Source organism: Podarcis vaucheri (assembly GCF_965113315.1).
Source record: "Podarcis vaucheri genome assembly, chromosome: 1".
Lineage (NCBI taxonomy): Eukaryota > Metazoa > Chordata > Lepidosauria > Squamata > Lacertidae > Podarcis > Podarcis vaucheri.
The window spans coordinates 99329352-99346758 of record NC_138759.1 but is presented as its reverse complement, the minus strand read 5'-3'; the positions used below and the strand labels follow the sequence as shown (position 1 = coordinate 99346758).

General features: G+C 44.1%; 1 protein-coding gene across 5 annotated transcripts in view; it reads right to left on the bottom strand.

Moving 5' to 3' along the window:
• Positions 1-17407, bottom strand: part of MGAT5 (alpha-1,6-mannosylglycoprotein 6-beta-N-acetylglucosaminyltransferase) — a 120965-nt gene that overhangs the window by 63558 nt on the left and 40000 nt on the right. For all 5 annotated transcript variants that reach the window (XR_014213400.1, XR_014213401.1, XM_082198286.1 and 2 more), the window contains exon 2: positions 7885-8281. Coding sequence is in view for 3 of the 5 variants with exons in the window: in XM_082198286.1 (XP_082054412.1) it covers positions 7885-8125 (241 nt within the window). In the remaining 2 variants the exon portion in view is untranslated. The remainder of the gene's footprint in view (positions 1-7884; positions 8282-17407) is intronic.

Genomic DNA, 17407 nt, shown 5'->3' with positions numbered 1-17407 from the left:
GTAATATTGTGCTAAAGCTACATATATTTTAGTATTTTCTTTGAATATATCTTAGTATTTGATGAGAACAGCAAGCCAGGGTTGGGACACCTTTTATTGTCTGTGCTACCCACAATGTGGAAACTTCTTAAAAACTTACCACACTGCCTGAATTGCAATGAATAATAGATGCTACAAACACTGTGAACTAGCGATGGTATTTTTCAGCTCATAATGTTCACCTCAAATATTATGCTCTTGTTGTAGGCCTGAGAGATCTTTTGAGTCAGATTAAATCTTAAGCAGAGCCCTTCAGCCCTCTTATCCTGCCTCCTTTCCCCTCCTTCCCATATCTCCACTTACTTACTTCTATGAGAGTGAGAGAACAGAGAAAGGTTTCTGTACCCTTTTCCTGTCTAATGCTCAGTATGATGCTATGGCTGCATGCCAGACAAAAGAAGCACATGGAAATGTTGTTTCCCAGCACTGCTTGTGTTTGGCTTGCAGCCATAACATTGTACCAGGAAGGGAGGGGGGGATATTTCTTCTCCATCATTCATTCCCCTAACACTGCTCCCCAAGGAAAGTAGAGAGTTTGGTGGTAGGAAGAGGGAGGCAGGTGCTGAGCATATGGGGAAAAGAAACTGGGTTTTGAGCCCAGTTATCAAGTCTGGCAAGGATGGCTTCTTCCCATCACTACCAGTCTTCTGCTTAGAGAAATTCCACATACTGCATGTAGTTCCATGCTTATTTTTTTCTAGACTCTTATTCACATTATGCAAAACCTTAACGTTAGTTTCTTAACCTTTCCACAAATGCACACACACCCCTTCAACATTCTCCCCATAAGTACACCTTGTTTCCATCAAAAGGCAGAAAAACAGGTAAAAAGGTTAAGAAACCCCTGTACTCAATGTTGGTTTTATGCTTCAAAATAGAAGATTCAAAGTGTACAATGCATAAAGACAAAGAAAAAGTCTGATGTAATCACGTAACAACACACATTGTACAGTCCTTCCCTGAGATTGTTGCCTTATAGAAATCAACCACTGACTTTTTTTTTTAAAATGAAAAAAGGGATTGCACAGAGAAGAAAAACCTTGCTTCAGAGCTTAGGATCCACCTCTTACATGACAGTAACAGCATAAATACTATATTCCCATGGCTCTAATGAATTTCACGCAACATTAGAACATTGGAGGGGGATCGTGGAGGATGATATCTTATATTTTTTTCTGGATAAAGTTATGGGGCACCTTAAAAGACAAGGAAGGTTTACTGTAACTTTCTCAGGGCTGTGTAACTAACCTAAAATATGCCAGCAGTGGTTTACATGTGGAATTAAGTCGTGTAAAGTGAGTCCACTTTCAAAAGGAATGCATCTCTGATGTTATATGGCAGTTCAGTAAATTTTGCTTGGTTCCCATGCAATTAACTACTTATGCTGACAGACCTTCCCTTGTTTACTAATGGCTGTATTTTTTCCAGTGAAAAGGTTTGCATGTGATTTATGGAAAACAGGGACACTATTTGGATTATCAGAGCCAATGTCACTTAAAATTAGAGATGCGGGACATCAACACAGTGATATAAACAAGATTATGACCAGTGTAGCAACTATGTACAGAAAAAGCCTTTAGAGAGCTCCTGCATGTAGTTTGTGAATAAAAAGTTTCTATGTGCATGTGTGCATTTGTGCACGTGTGCCTGCTCACACAAATACAGCACTGTTTTATCCAATTAGGCTTTTTCAGGGTAGAATTGGTAGGTATTGCTCTTGGGAATTTTACAAATGGGTTTAACATAGTCTTACAGCTTTTACTTTGCATTTTATTTTACTTCTTTTTGTACACCACAATATTTTTGAAATTTATTTATTGCGTTTATATTCCACCCCTTCCTGCCAAAGGAACTCAGGGTGGCAAACACATCAATATCATTAAAATATTCCAGAAAAAGATAAAAACAATCACATGCTCTCAACCAATTATTTCAATGTTGCCTGGAACAGTATCTTTCAACCATCAAATGCCTGGGTAAACAGGAATTGGGGGGGGGGAGAGACCTCCTGGTAGTCAATAATGAAAAGTGGTGAGTGGTGGAAAGTTTCTAAATTCAATAAATAAATAAATGAAACAAATAAAACACAACACATACAAGTTAAGCCATGCTTCCCATTTCTGGTACAACTTCTTTTTATCTGTGGGCAGCATCTATGCCAAGATTTTGGGTGGCTTTTGGTCTGAGCCACTTAATGAATTAAGTTTTTATTCTTCCCAAAACACAGAGGAACACATGCTCCTGCTTCATTAGCTGGATTTGCCTTGCAGCAGAATCATAAAACAGTGGAACCCAAAAGGGCAGTCAGATCATCCCAGGAGAAGGTGCCAAGTGAGTGAAGCTAAAGTCATGCTTCCGCTATAGTCAAAACCATCTCATTCTGAACCAGACAGATTGATCAAATTCTGTCTTACCATATGAAATGCATATGCAAGGAAAAGGACTCTGCATCTGACCAATCAAAATATTTGGTCACTGCAGTTCATAAAACATTGGTTTTGTTTCTTTTTAACAGATCAGTAAGGGCTATCGTTGTTTTTCTTCCCCCTATATCTAATATACTTTGAGCAACCCCTTGTTCCTATCAATTGAAGTGACATGCAAATGTTTAAATAATGGTGCTAGTTACAAAGAGGTAACCAAAGTACATAAACTATTATAATCAATTGCATTTATAGTAATTACCGTATTTTTCGCTCTATAACACGCACCCGACCATAACACGCACATAGTTTTTAGAGGAGGAAAACAAGAAAAAAAATATTCTAAACGAAACAGTGGATGTATGATTTTTGTGGTTCATGCTGTGGCCACAGACATGTGATCTGACGGTGAGTTTGGGGTAGCCCAATGCAAAAATCCTGAGGATCCATGTGGATCCATGCTTTGTAACCACGTTTTTGCACCACTGCGGCCCCAGGCAACAGTGGGTGTATGATTTTTTTGGTGCAAGCTGTAGCCATGGACATGCTATGTGATCTGATGGTGAATTTGGGGTGACCCAGTGCAAAAATCCTGAGGATCCATGTGGATCCGTGCTTTGTAACCAGGCTCTCTGTCCCTCTCTTCTCCCCACTCAGTGGCTCTTCTCCCGCTTTGCTGTTTCAAAGCGAGCAAAGCGAGCCACGGAGGAGAGAAGGAAGGGGACCCCCCCCCCGCCATCCGTAGGCATTCGCTCCATAACACACACATACATTTCCCCGTAATTTCTAGGAGGAAAAAAGTGAGTGTTATGGAGCAAAAAATACGGTAATTATGAATTGCCAGGTTGGTTGGTAGTAGCACAAAGTTGAGACGTAGCCTCAGCCTTTACTCAGTCTTATAAGCACAGAAGCAAATAAGCATCCCTTGCAAATAGAGAAGCTTGTTCATTTACACACAGTTAGAACAGGTCTTCAAACATTTACTTTGCTTTGCCCACCAGCTTTGGCTGTCATCATAAATGAATGCATAATTGTTCACCTTAACACTGACCTCATTTACACATGATGCTAAACTATGATTTGACATTATGTGCAGAAGTCTTAGTAAAATATTTGGCTCAAGCACTTCCACCTCATTTCTCCCATGCAGTTGGGAGGAGAAATAAAACATGATTCAGTGTTACTTCCTCCGGTTCCTGAATTGTTCTTATGTACTGTGAAGGAAATGGATTCTGTTGCAGACTGTACTGTTATATAAAACTACAAATCTTGCATGTCGGTTGATTTGGGGGTTATGGAACATTCCTAAGCCTAACCTGTCTGAGGTTCAAACTGGAAGGTGGAAAACTAACTGAAGATGAGGTGGATGGCATGTAGCCCAGTGATGGCCAAACTTGGCCCTCCAGCTGTTTTGGGACTACAATTCCCATCATCCCTGACCACTGGTCCTATTAGCTAGGGATGATGGGAGTTGTAGTCCCAAAACAGCTGGAGGGCCAAGTTTGGCCATCACTTATGTAGCCTCTGATTTGGAGTTGGTATTTGACTGTCATAATTTCCATGAAATTGTGGATTGGGAGTCACAAGGTGACACAAGATAGAATAAAGTGAACAAAAAGGAAAAGGAAAATGAGAGAGACACAAAAATGAAATACCAACAGGTGGGGGGGGGGAGTAGGAGGTGGTGAGAGAAAAAGAAAGGACAGACATAGTTAATAACAGAAAAAAGGAGAACGGAAAAGGTAAGGGTGGGGCCAAGAGTGAAGTACAGTTTGAGGAGTACCACAAGGCAATTCACAAGATACAGCGAAAGTATTACAACTTGACAATATTAACTACATCCACATTTTGCTCAACACAGCAATGTTAAGGTCTATTGAAACATTTTCACCAACCTTTAATCACACACACACAATGGCATCTGGTTGGCCACTGTGAGAATGAAATGATGGACTAGATCAGCGGTTCTCAACCTGTGGGTCCCCAGATGTTGTTGGACTACAACTCCCATCATCCCTGAGCTCTGGCCTTGCTAGCTAGGGATGATGAGAGTTGTAGTTCAACAACATCTGGGGAACCACAAGTTGAGAAAGGCTGAACTAGATGATCATTTGGCCAGACCCTGAAGGGCTCTTCTTATGCGGTTATCATTGCTCTAGTTCTGGTCTCATAGGTATCCCAATCAACACTGACTTTTGGATTTTGGCATACATAGGGAGACCCTCAGCGGCAGATCCTGAGCCCCAGACATTCAGGCTTTAACCATGTATGGAGGACATCACAATGACTATCCCAGGTCAAAAGGGTGCCCTGCAGCAAGATATGGCTGACAAACTGAAAAATCTCTCTTCCCCTCCCGAGTACAATGCCCTTCAAGCTGCTGGCCTGCCATTTTATCAGATATTTGCTATTCATCCAAATCTTCTGTAAGAGAAAAAGGTCTTGGAACTGAAACTTTTTGAGAAGCTGCTGCTCCCTGGCAAAAATGAAGGCTAGTATTTGGTTTTCAGCCAATGGAAAAGGCTGAGCTCATTGTGGTCATTGCCAGCTATTAATATGCAACTTCTTAGCTTTGAAAAACTTTTCCTGTGAAATATAAAATAAAAAAAATTAGAACGTCTGAAACACCACATTTCGACCACAAAGTGGGTGATGTTTCTTTGCCTAAACCACCTAAAGTGACATTTAAAGAAGTTGGGGAGTTCTTGCTGCGTAGTTATAAAAGCCTGATTCCTTATAGCCACTATTGTTGACACTTTGAGTCACTAAAATAAGGAACGGATTGGCAGAGCGGGGCGACGGGTGGGAGGATATGAAATGCATACTTAGCAATTAGGGCTTATTTGCCATAGCAAAAAATAACTGTTCCAAAACAGTGGGAAATTGTAGGGTTAATCTTGCTCTAGGAAAAAATCTTACTATGCAACAATAGCAGTCCCTCCCCATTTTTTGAGATCTAGAACAAGAGGTACCTTCAACATAAAGAATAGGAAACTGCCATTGGACTATCTAGTCCAGCCTTCTACAATGACTGACAATGACTCTCCAGGGTTTCTCCAGCCCTACCTGGGGATTGTCAGGAGGTCCTACACATGAGTAGGAGTCCAGCAGAGACACATGCCCGACTGGCATGTTCTCTCCCTTCTGGTCAGGCGTTTGGGAGATTCAAAAGCTTTCTCCAGCCCGAACATCACAGCGACTGATACCAAGAGGCATCAGCACACTTCAGGATCAACAGAGTATAAGCAGTCAGCGTTCAGACTCAGTAGCCCAGCAATTTGGCTAAACTATGTTTATTTATATATGTACACTTGGAGCATCATAACTCAGCTCCTTCCTCTTCAGCATCAGACAGCAAAGAAAAAGAACAAAGGACAAAAATCCTACATCACAGAAACACAGTAATAAAAAAGATGTCTCCGTCACTTCCCACAATGTGGAATGAAAACATACACCGTCATGTGATAAAACCAATCCCATGACTGCAACACGGGGAATGAATCCTAACAGGGATGTCAGAGATTAAACCTGAGACTTTCTGCATGAAAGTAGATGCTCCACCACTGAGCTACAAGCCCTAATGCACTTGGTTTAGTACTATGGTTACCACACCTCTCCACTGATTTTGATACACTATTTTGACCTGCAAACCACTGGGCAAACATATTCCAGCAGGAACATGGATATTAGTGAGGCAATTAGGTAAGTAGTTATACTGAAGTATATGAAGACACGAAGGGCTTTAAAAAAAGAATAATTATTTAACTAAAACTTTTTTTATTGATTTCCCCGTCTAAAAACTAGGTGCGCCCTATGGTCCGGTGCGCCCTATGGTGCAAAAAATACGGTATTTCATTTCAGTAAAAGCAGGTGTGCCACTGAGTGTATAACCAACTGAGAGCTGCGGTTAGTTTTATCTCTCTTGTGTGTGTATCAGTGATACATGCAAATGTGCGCCTAATTTTGCCTGATGCATTATAATTTTAGCAGAAAATCTTAGGTGTATACTTGAAGCCATAAAGGGTGAATCAGACCATTGGGGGGGAAGCAAATTTAATTTATTATATTAAAAGCATTCTCTTAACAATAAAAATGTAAGGACGGCCCTTTTGGATAAGAACTAAAATTCACGAATACAGGCATTCTATTCTTAGGTAAAGGTAAAGGTACCCCTGCCCGAACGGGCCAGTCTTGACAGACTGTGGGGTTTGTGCGCCCATCTCACATTTATTGGCCGGGGGCCAGCGCTGTCCGGGGACACTTCCGGGTCACGTGGCCAGCGTGACATCGCTGCTCTGGCGAGCCAGAGCCGCACACGGAACGCCGTTTACCTTCCCGCTGGTAAGCGGTACCTATTTATCTACTTGCACCCGGAGGTGCTTTCGAACTGCTAGGTGGGCAGGCGCTGGGACCGAACAGCGGGAGCGCACCCCGCCGCGGGGATTCGAACCGCCGACCTTTCGATCGGCAAGCCCTAGGCGTTGAGGCTTTAGCCCACAGCGCCACCCGCATATTCTATTCTTACAGTGACTAAACAGATGGTTAGGTAAAGGTAAAGGGACCTCTGACCATTAGGTCCAGTTGTGATTGACTCTGGGGTTGGGGCGCTCATCTCGCTTTATTGGCCGAGGGAGCCGGCATACAGCTTCTGGGTCATGTGGCCAGCATGACTAAGCTGCTTCTGGCGAACCAGAGCAGCGCACGGAAACGCCGTTTACCTTCCTGCCAGAGCGGTACCTATTTATCTACTTGCACTTTGACGTGCTTTCGAACTGCTAGGTTGGCAGAAGCAGGGGTAACAGGACTAACCATATGGTTACATGTCTATAAAAAGCCCACAAGGTTCAACAAGTATTTGAAGACAGATAAAGAAACCTCAGTGTTTTTTTCTCTTCCTGTAGTTCTCTAAAACTGACTCCCACTTTACCTGTCTTCCTGCCATCATCTAATTACCATTCATGCCATCATATATCCTTCATAGCTAAAAGTGTCAGATAACTAGGGTGACATGGGTTCAAATCAGGCTTCCTCTACCTCGGCCCTTCAGATTTCTTTGGCCTACAACTCCCATGATCCCTAGCTAGCAGGACCAGTGGTCAGGGATGATGGGAATTGTAGTCTCAAAACATCTGGAGGGCCGAGGTTGAGGATTCAAATCCTGACTCAGTCACAAGAAGCTCACCTGGATAACCCTGGGCCAGTCTCTCTCAGCCTAAACTACCTGATATGGATGTTGTAAGGATAAAATAGGGAAGAACCTTGCATCCTTTTTTGGGGGGGGGCCTAACAATGAGAGAATGTGCTTCAATGGGTCAACTGACATTGGAGATGAACTAGAAAGGATTGAACTTTGTCTCCAGATAATTCTTGTTACAACAACAGCCCCTGAACAGTGTCTAATTGTTTTAGGAAGCCTACTCACCATACGCAGTCATCGTACCAACATATGGTCCATCTACCACATTCCTATTCTCTTCCGCCAGTGCTTTTATGTATCTTTTGCTGAGGTCCAGTATTTGTTCACGAAGCACCGAACTGCTTTCGTGCTGAGTCTTCTGTTGGATTGTAAAATGCAGCAGCATCATTCCCCAAATGAAGCCAAAGGTCACCAGAAAAAAGCCAAGTTTCTGAGAGGACAACTTCCATGGAGTAAAAAATGCCATGGCTGTTCAACCAGCTCTGGAGTCAACTGGAAAAGGTTTGAAAAGTCCACGCCAATGTCTCAGTTCATAGTCCAGGCAGGTAACAATCAAAATTCCGGTGCTACTCACTCTGGCTCCTTAGTCAACATATTGTTGCTATTCAACTCCATCCTGCTGCTGCAAGAGAAAAGGAAACATATGGTAATTTAGAGTAGCAAAAATACCCACTAAAACTCTTCAAAGTTGTTTTCATGTTTATAATTCCCCATTGCCAGCCTTGGAAAGCAGGACAATGTGCTTTCTTGGTAAATTGTTATGAATCAATATTTTATGACACAAGTGACCATAGAGTCCAAGATACATTTGGGAATAGATCAAGAAATGTGTCTTTAACAGATATGGTGCCTGGGCTGACCTTATCACCTGATGTCCTATAGTATATGTGCAAGACATTACATTTGGGACAGAAGAGCTGTTAGCATCCATCTGTCTCAAGAGACAATGGCGTACGCTTCCAGGGGGTAAAATCAAACTGCTGTGTTAGCAGCACCTCAGTGACCACCCTGGGGCAAAAGCATGGGCAGTGTGTATGGAGGTGCTGGGCTGCCCAGACAACAAGATCCCCCTCTTGGCCTTGCCGATGTGGTTTAAAGGAAAGCAGAGCAATACATTTGGCACCAGCTTGGCCGCAGAAGTTCTGGAAGGAGGCATACAAGGCGCCATCCAACAGTCTTAAGGTTGCCACGCTGGATTTGTGTAGAGTTTACACCTTAGCTTTTGTTCTCCTGAATATATCCTGCAAAGCAGCAGAAGTTTAGGACCAGAGTCTTCCTTATCTGAGATGGGCTACCTTTCCAGGTTGCCCTTCAATTCCCTCTATAGCACGTGCAGAAACTGCCTTCTTGACCACTGGATCCACTACTGGTCTCTTCCACTCAATCCTCCAGAGCCTGTCTTTGCATACAGGGGAAGTCCCTAACTCACTGAGTGTTTGAGACCCATCAGCTACCTTCACCTGGTTCAGCCAGCCTGGTTTGAAAGGTAAAGGACCCCTGGACGGTTAAGTCCAGTTGAATCTGACTATGGAGTACGACACTCATCTCCAAGTTCAGGCTGAGGGAGCAGGCGATTTGTCTGCAGAAAGCTTTTCCAGGTCATGTGGCCAAGCATGACTAAATCGCTTCTGGCACACGGAACACCATGACGGGTGCCAGAGCGCACGGAAACGCTGTTTACTGCTGGTTTAGCCAGGGTATGGCTGCTGTTTCAGGCTGACAGGTTCTAGGAGCCACAGGTGAGAGCTGAGTGCAGGGTGGGGACCAAAGGTGGGACAATCTATCCCAGAAGGAGCAGGATGTGTCCCCTACCAAAGGGGACAGAATACTCTCCCCTAACAGAAGTATTCAAGCACAATTTATGCATCCACGCACAGCCACAGTGTTGCTACATGCACATCCCCACACCATCCTTAGCCAACGGGTCAATGGTCAGTGATGACAGAAGTCGTGGCTGAACAGTATGTGGAGACCTAAGGCTGGGGAAGAATTGTGTAGATAATTTGGAAAAGAAAGTTGTTTCCAGTTTCATCCTGTGATATAATGGAAATATAGTTTAAGCTTATCTTTTCAAAGAACACACACAGCCTAAAATCAATGAGTGACTTCCACGAATAATTAGTTCACATTTTGTTAATCATTTGCTTATATAAGATTATTAGGATGGTTTACTGTCAGTCCTCTTGGCGGAGACGGCGGCATCCAGCTGATGACTTCAGATGTCACCAAAGTGCAACAAATTGATAGTTGTTATTGTATTTTTACTGCAAGGAGAGGGAGAGGTGCTTGCGGGATTTCCTGCCTCAGCTGCCAAAGCAACTTGCACCTTGAGTCCCAAGGTGCAAGGGCAGGGGTGGGGAGAAAACCATTTGCTGCTTCACCTCAGACTGCAAGATTAAGCGATCTAGAAATGCTCTCAAATACAGAAAATAAAGAAGAGATCTTGGGTCAATCCTGTTCCCCCACCTATACAAAATAAAAACAGCTGTTCTCCCACATCTCTGCATGGACAGCCCTCATATAGTCACACTCCATTCTTCTCAGGCTGCTCTTGCAATGTTACATGCTTGAAGTCCTTCCCTTCTTAATGTCAGATGGTAATCCTCCTTTATACGGTGATATCTGCCACCTCCCACTTTCTAACAAAAACCTCTACTGTAAATGATTAAAAATATACTCTGCAGAGAGATGAGAGGCAGATGGACTGAAGGAGGCTAAGCTCCGATTGCTAGGGTCTATACCTTTCATGCACACACACACACACACACTTCCTCCCTCCTAAACAGACATGTATGAGAACTGACAAGGGTAGACGTTAAGATAATGCAACATGAAATCACTTTTAACCTTGAGCAAGCAATGTAGTTCTATTTTCAGGGCGGGGGGCGGGGAGAAGTCTCCTTTGTGCTTGGAGTGCTGCTGAACAGGCCTGTGGCAACCACCCATGATTCTAACAGATACAGGAGTCCTTGGTTGCACTGAGCATCTTGAAACCTCTCCAACTTTCTGTCAAGCATGCCATTTTACATAGCTTAGTCCCACAGAAATGAATCCATCAGCAGACACTTTTCTCATGGTGTGATCAACCATTTTTTCTTTTTCTTTTTTTGCTTGTCCCTGAATCATCATTTGCGTGAAGACAAATGGAGGCTTTAAAACAACAGGCGCTCCAGAGCCTCTCACTATTTAATATCCTGTTTACAAAGTCTGAACAGAATCTTCCCAAACTTATGGTCAGCCTTTAATTGGCCAGTAATAATAACAATAACAGAATAATAGGCAGGAATGCCCTTTGAACTGCCCCCGAAAAACATCTGCCCCAAATGTTCTCCCTTTGTCTTCTAGATTTGAAGAGTTGGCAGAAGCTGGCTTGAGGGCAAGTGATTCCTATTTCCAGGATGTCATCTCAGTGGGGATTGTAGTCTCATGATTTTCCGTGTGAAATTCAAGTAGGGTTACAATGCCTTGTTCTGGATCTGCAAAAACTAATTTGGTCTAGTAGGTCCCATCTGTGATATGGAAATCATAAGGCTTTTTGTGAGGTGTTTTATAATATTGCTCCAACACTCACCAACTACTACTACTACTACTACTACTACTACTACTCTGCTGAAAGTTGCAAACATGGAGTCTTCCCATCATCCGGCAATGCAGGAAAGCAAAGAATGAAGATGGGAATGGCCTGCAACTTCTGCTGTGACGCAATGTCATGGATTAGAGGGAATGTGTTGCTGGCAACACACTTTTCAGCCTGCCTGCCACTTCTTCCCACTAACTCCACCTCACCAAGGGAAAAGGCTGCAGAAGTGATGCACTTATCTGTGGACCAAGAAATAGGTAAGTCAGACTTGCTGGCTTCTGGAAAAGATGTTTGGCTACCAAGCCGAAATTTATGGCTCCCTGGATAACAATTGTTTTCAAGTGTGCCAGGAAACCCTGAGATTTGCAGTAGCTATCAGGGGTTTACCCATGGGGACAAACTTTTCCAAGGTATACTTTTCCTTCAACATACTGAACACTTCCAGAACTCTTCGTAGGATAAAGTAGCTCTTCAGCATACATGTTGATGTGGAAAGCGGTCCTACAACTACTGACAGTTCTGTGAATTTTGTTCATGATATAAACAATACTCCACTAAGGTTCTAAACAAATACCCCAAATTGCATTTAAAGTAATAATTATAATCAGCTTGACAGCATAACATGGCATATGTCTGAGACACAGCTGGGTATCTGTATAGTTACCAAACTGATATAGCTCCTGGGGAAAAGTTAAATTTGTTGGGCTATGATGTGTGTAGACAAAAGCCTCACAATAACTCCCAGAGACAGTTATGTGATAGTCACAGTGGAGCTACTTGAACCCCCTTTTTCCCTGCTGCTCTTGATTTGCTTAACCACCTGCCCAAATGAATTTGGAGCCAATGTTTTCTTCAGAGCATGGTAATATGGCAATTAAAACTCATCATGAGCCTCGCAAACCGATCAACTCTTGTGAGAGCTTAAAATAAAGAACTGAGGAAGAAAGGTAAATAAATTCTGTTTTTATCGCCCTAAGGAACATAGGAAGCTGCCTTATACAAAGTCAGACTATAAGTCCATCTAACATATTATTGTCTACACTGATTGGTAGTGGGTTGTGAGGATAAAATAGAGAGGGGGAGATCCATGTACGCCAAGTTGTGATCCTTGAAGGAAAGTTGGAATATAAATGTAATAACATAAAAATAAAATAAATGAAGTTTTATAAGAAAGGGGAGGGGGGTTCTTCATGAATTCTGATAAACACAAACAAGATGAGGAAATTCTCGCTAGACCAGAGTGGACTGTCCTGGAACAGAGATGCTGGGGCAGTGCCCCTAGGGAGAAGGAAGACTGCCCAGTTCAGGAAGTGAACCCCTGGTGGAATGTAACACAAAAAAGCAGGAGACATGCTGTGTATTTGGAGCTACAAAATCAACTCCATCCCCTGATCTTGGACATCAATTCTCAGTCAGAGGAGCAAGTACAGTGCAAGGTTGAACTAGATGGGGTCCCTTCCAACTTTACAATTCTATGAAACACATGTAGCCGTGGGTAGATATTTTCAGTGACAAAGCTTGGGGGAGGGGGTAGATTCATCTCAGAAGTGCACCTTTTCTTGTTATGAAAACTCCAGGAAAAAAAGGATTTAACATGCCATGGGACTCATTTGTGAAAAAAATTCTTCCCTTCATTTTATAACATTTATTAGACAGAAAATTAAAACAAACATTTTACTGGTCAAGTTCCACACTTTCCCAACATTTTATGGTTTTGCCAGAAAACAGCAACGGAAGCCAACTACCTAAACTAACATGACAGTCTTGAAATTTTTCAAAGGAAAACAACCACAACAGAACCCTGCCAAAAGTGACATCAATTTTAAAAGGGGGCAGGAGAGGAAATCAGCCTACACAAACCCTATTTACATAATTTCAATCATATCTGTGTTTATAAATTTATAATGCTACTGTTGCACTAACCTGGTTGGACTGGATCTCAGAGTTGGAAAGCAGGAATTAATGCTTGAGCTACCAAGCATAGCCATAATTTGTGGACCTCTGATTAAGTCTTGGGTTGTAAGGGATTCAATACCAGCATGGTAATATAGAACAAGGAAAATTGTATGGCCCTGAGCATCCAGTTCTTGTTAAGCCATTTTATTTCCACACAATACATATCTGTGGAACAGGGATTTTAAAAAAACCAAACACAAAAAACCCACCCACCACTGCTACATATACTATTTACTAAGGATGAAGATCAAAGACAAAGCCACAGGCATTATAGTGATACAAGATAGGACAGTGTTGTCAAAGCTGAACAATAGTGACAATAAGATTAAAGACATTGAAGACTGGTTAGAGATGCAAAAGAATAATACAAAAAGATGCAAGGGTTTGAAAACGAGTGAAGGACACATTCATGCCATTGTTAGAGATAACGCACAGCTAAATTTGTAAGAAATCTCCAACTCCAACTGAGTTGGAGTTAATGGAAAATCTGTGATTACCTTAGTTCAGTGTTTCCCAACCACTGTTCCGCGGCACACTAGTGTGCCGCGAGATGTTGCCTGGTGTGCCGCGGGAAAAATTAAAAAATTCGAAAGATTTTTTTTTTAAAGTCAAATTTTCGATTGGGGCGCCGTCACTAGATGACCCCTGGGGTTCCCTCCCTCCCTCCCGCTCTGCGCCTCCCTCCTCCTCCTCCTCCGGGGAGGCCCTTCCTGGCTCTCGGCCAAGGCTTGGCGGCTGCCACTCACTCACTCGCTCGCCCACCCGTCCCTCCATCCCTGCACCCGGCCTCTCCCCCTCCGTCCCTGGCGCGGGGGCTGCCGGGATCCGTAGTCCCCTCGCCCTTGGGCTCCGCGCCCGCGCGGGGTGCGCAAACTACGTTTCCCAGCGTGGCCTGGCGGGCCGGGCGTTTTGTTTGAAGCGCTCTTCTCCCGGCCATGGAATGAGCGCAGCGGTGGCGGCCGGGCGGGCAGGGGCTCTTCCGCGCAGACCCCGCGCAGCCTGCCTGCGCCCCCACGGAGATCGGGCGGCAGGATGGAGCCCGGGGATCCCCACGGAGGCAGAGCGGCGGAGGCGGCCCCCCAGGTAGGGCTGCGTCGGGGGGGTTATTTTTGCAATGCTGCATCCGTGCCGGAGGGGACGCATCGGACCGCGGGGAGACCCCTTGGCGGGCGTGCAAGGCAATGCATGCGTGCAGGCGTTGCATGGAGTGCAGTGCAATGCAATGGCAACGCGGCGCCCTGCATGCATGCATGCAACTTCCACCGGCGCTCCGGACTTGGCAGGTGAGGGGGGTCCCCAGTGGGCGGCAGAGAGGGCCGGGAGGGCGAAGGGGAGCCGGGGGGGAGCAGCGCTGCTTCCCGAGCCGAGCCCGGGGGGAAACTTCATCGTCGTTGCGCCGGGTGTTGGAAGCGGAGGCTGGCGGGGGCCCCTCACCTGCAAAACCTGGTCGCCTCTCATATATTTCGTGCATTGCATTCATCGCCCGCTTTCTCCTCCAAGGAGCTCCCGGGGGCGCGTGTGGTTCTCCCCGTGTTATCCTCGCAACAACAGCCCTGCGAGGTGGGTCAGGCGAGTGGCCCAAGGGAGCACCCAGGGATTGTCCTGGCCAGGTGGGGTGATTTGAACCCTGCTCTCTGCCTGGTCTTCGTCCTCATTTAGCCCCCACATGTGCATGACTGTGCATGACTGAGGTTTTCCCCCCTCGTCTTGGCTATGGTGTGAGTCTGTCCTGTTAATTAATGGGGTTCTGCCTTCGGAGAAGATGAGCCAGCCCTCAAGGAGGTGATAATGTAATTTGCTAGCAATTCATGTCCCTCCCGGCGTGACGCTGCGCGCTGACGTCACGGGGCTGTAATGGTGGTGTGCCTCGAGATTTTTTTCATGAAACAAGTGTGCCTTTGCCCAAAAAAGGTTGGGAAACACTGCCTTAGTTTCCTGCTCACTGAGCATTCAATTGAAATGGTTAAAATGACTCTTGAGTTATTACTCAGAAGTGGCTCTACATATTTAAGGAGCAACAGGTCAACAAGAGAGATGGCCCAGATGAAAACTATTCTGTTCAAAATCCCAGGAATTAAGAATATGGCATCTGCATGTCAAATACTGTGACAGTTAAGAACTTTGGATACAATTAAGCCAAAGTTAAGTGTTTCTCCACAAAAGGAATATGCACCATATGCATAAGTCTCCCACTGAAACTCTTCCATTGGCAGAGGTAGGATGCTTCTGAATGCCTGCTGCTGGGAACCACAAGTGAGGAGAAAGAAGACTCCTGCACTTAGGGCTTGCATATGGACTTCCTGGACTAGATAGCTCACTGGCATCACCCAGCAGTCTCTTCTTCTTTTCTTAAATCAACAGGACTTTAAAAGATCTTATGTCCATTTTAATCAACCATCAAAAGCTGTTCCTTAATAAATCCTACACCCGGGCTAGAAAAAGCCATTCAAAGGCCAGATCTAAAAATATCTACCAATCTGCATACTATATATATAATATAAAAAAGAAAACAATTGTTTACCTTAGTGTTAGCCCTACTGCTAAAGTAACTGATCCTGTTCCATAAGATTAAAAGAAGCACTAACAGCAATTTTCTGCCAACTGAGCCTTAGCTTTGAGCTGCCCATGACGCCTCCACAAAATAAATATTTAAAAGAGAATCTTATTACACAGGTCTAAAAATAAATTGCATCTATGTTTTCTACCAACTGTAAACAATTTCATATAAAAAGGATGCTTAATTTAATTTATTTCAGAAGAGTGCACCAGAAGCAGATGACATAATATGCTCTTTTTTTTTCATCATATGCAGGCAGATTTGCAGAGCAGAGAGTACATTACATGCCACAAATTTGGTTAACAGCACTTTAAGTACTTGGGTGGCCTCATCCTGAGATATGCTCGGTAGATACAACTTCAATCTAACCCAAAATGTAAAATATTAAGATATATATTTATTATAGACTCTTTCTCTCTGCCAGACTGATCTAACTCTTCCAAAAGCTCCTAACAATCGCTATGTGGATATGAGGAAAGCAAACTCACAAGTGCAGCTGGTTGTCAGCTACACAAAATGGCAAGGTGTTTTCACCTCTGAACCTGCTTCCTGCATGTTCAACCAACTGATTTCAATCCCTCAATCAGCTCTTTCAGCTCATGGATTCACTTTACTTAATTTCTAAGCAACCTAATCACTTTAATGCGTATGTCACAGGGCGGGGCGGGTGGTCGTTCCTACCATAAAGCTACCCTCATTTTGTCAGTGCAACTTGGAGAATGGAGTGTGGCAGAACACATGCCTTGCCTGCAGAATGTCCCAAGTTCAATCCCTGGCCCAGAACTCTGGAACAGCCATTGCCATTAAGGATAGATAATACTGAGCTAGATGGAACAATGGCCTGACTGTGCAAAGCAGCTTCATTCGTTTGCCTGCTGAGTCATCGCCACATCCTTCCTTCACCATTGCCCAGCCTTGCAGAAACAAGAGATAGCTGTACTCCTACCCAGATAAATTGCTACAATGCACAGCCTCTTCCTACTCTCATAATGAAAGGCATTTCACTTGAATATGGGCCAGGTTCAGATGCAACGGGGCCCCCACATAGGCACCTTGGAGGGCTGCCACCAGGCTCATGGCTCAACAGCACTCAGGCTCACACAGATTCATAGTTTGCAATACAGCTTCCATGCAGAAGGCTTTTATGCGGCCATCATGGTTTGTACTGGGCAGCCAAAATGATGCCATCCGGGTGCTGCTGAATTCCCAACACCCATCAGCCCCAGTCGGCAATGGCCAATGGTCAGGAATGATGGGAGTTTTAGCCCGACAATATCTGAAGGACACTGTGTTGGCTACTCTGGTTTATGTGACTGCACAGTTTTCTTTCTTTTCTCCCCTTGCATCCTCTGACATGCCCTGATGAGGCACATCTTTAACTCTGACCACTTTAAAATTCTACATAATACCACAACTCTATTTTGGCTTGCTTTCTGTCCTTAGAAGGTACTCATATCACAACATATACACAGACACACACACACACACAGAGTGTGAGTAAATGAAAATTTCAGATCAGAATCTACTTCCTCTTCCCCTACTCTACCAGCTTCTATTACATGAAGTTTAAAGAATTACCTGTTTTGGCAACAGCGTACCATTTTGACAGCCTCTCTGATTTTTCTAGCTGATATCATTAACTACAAAACAGAGCT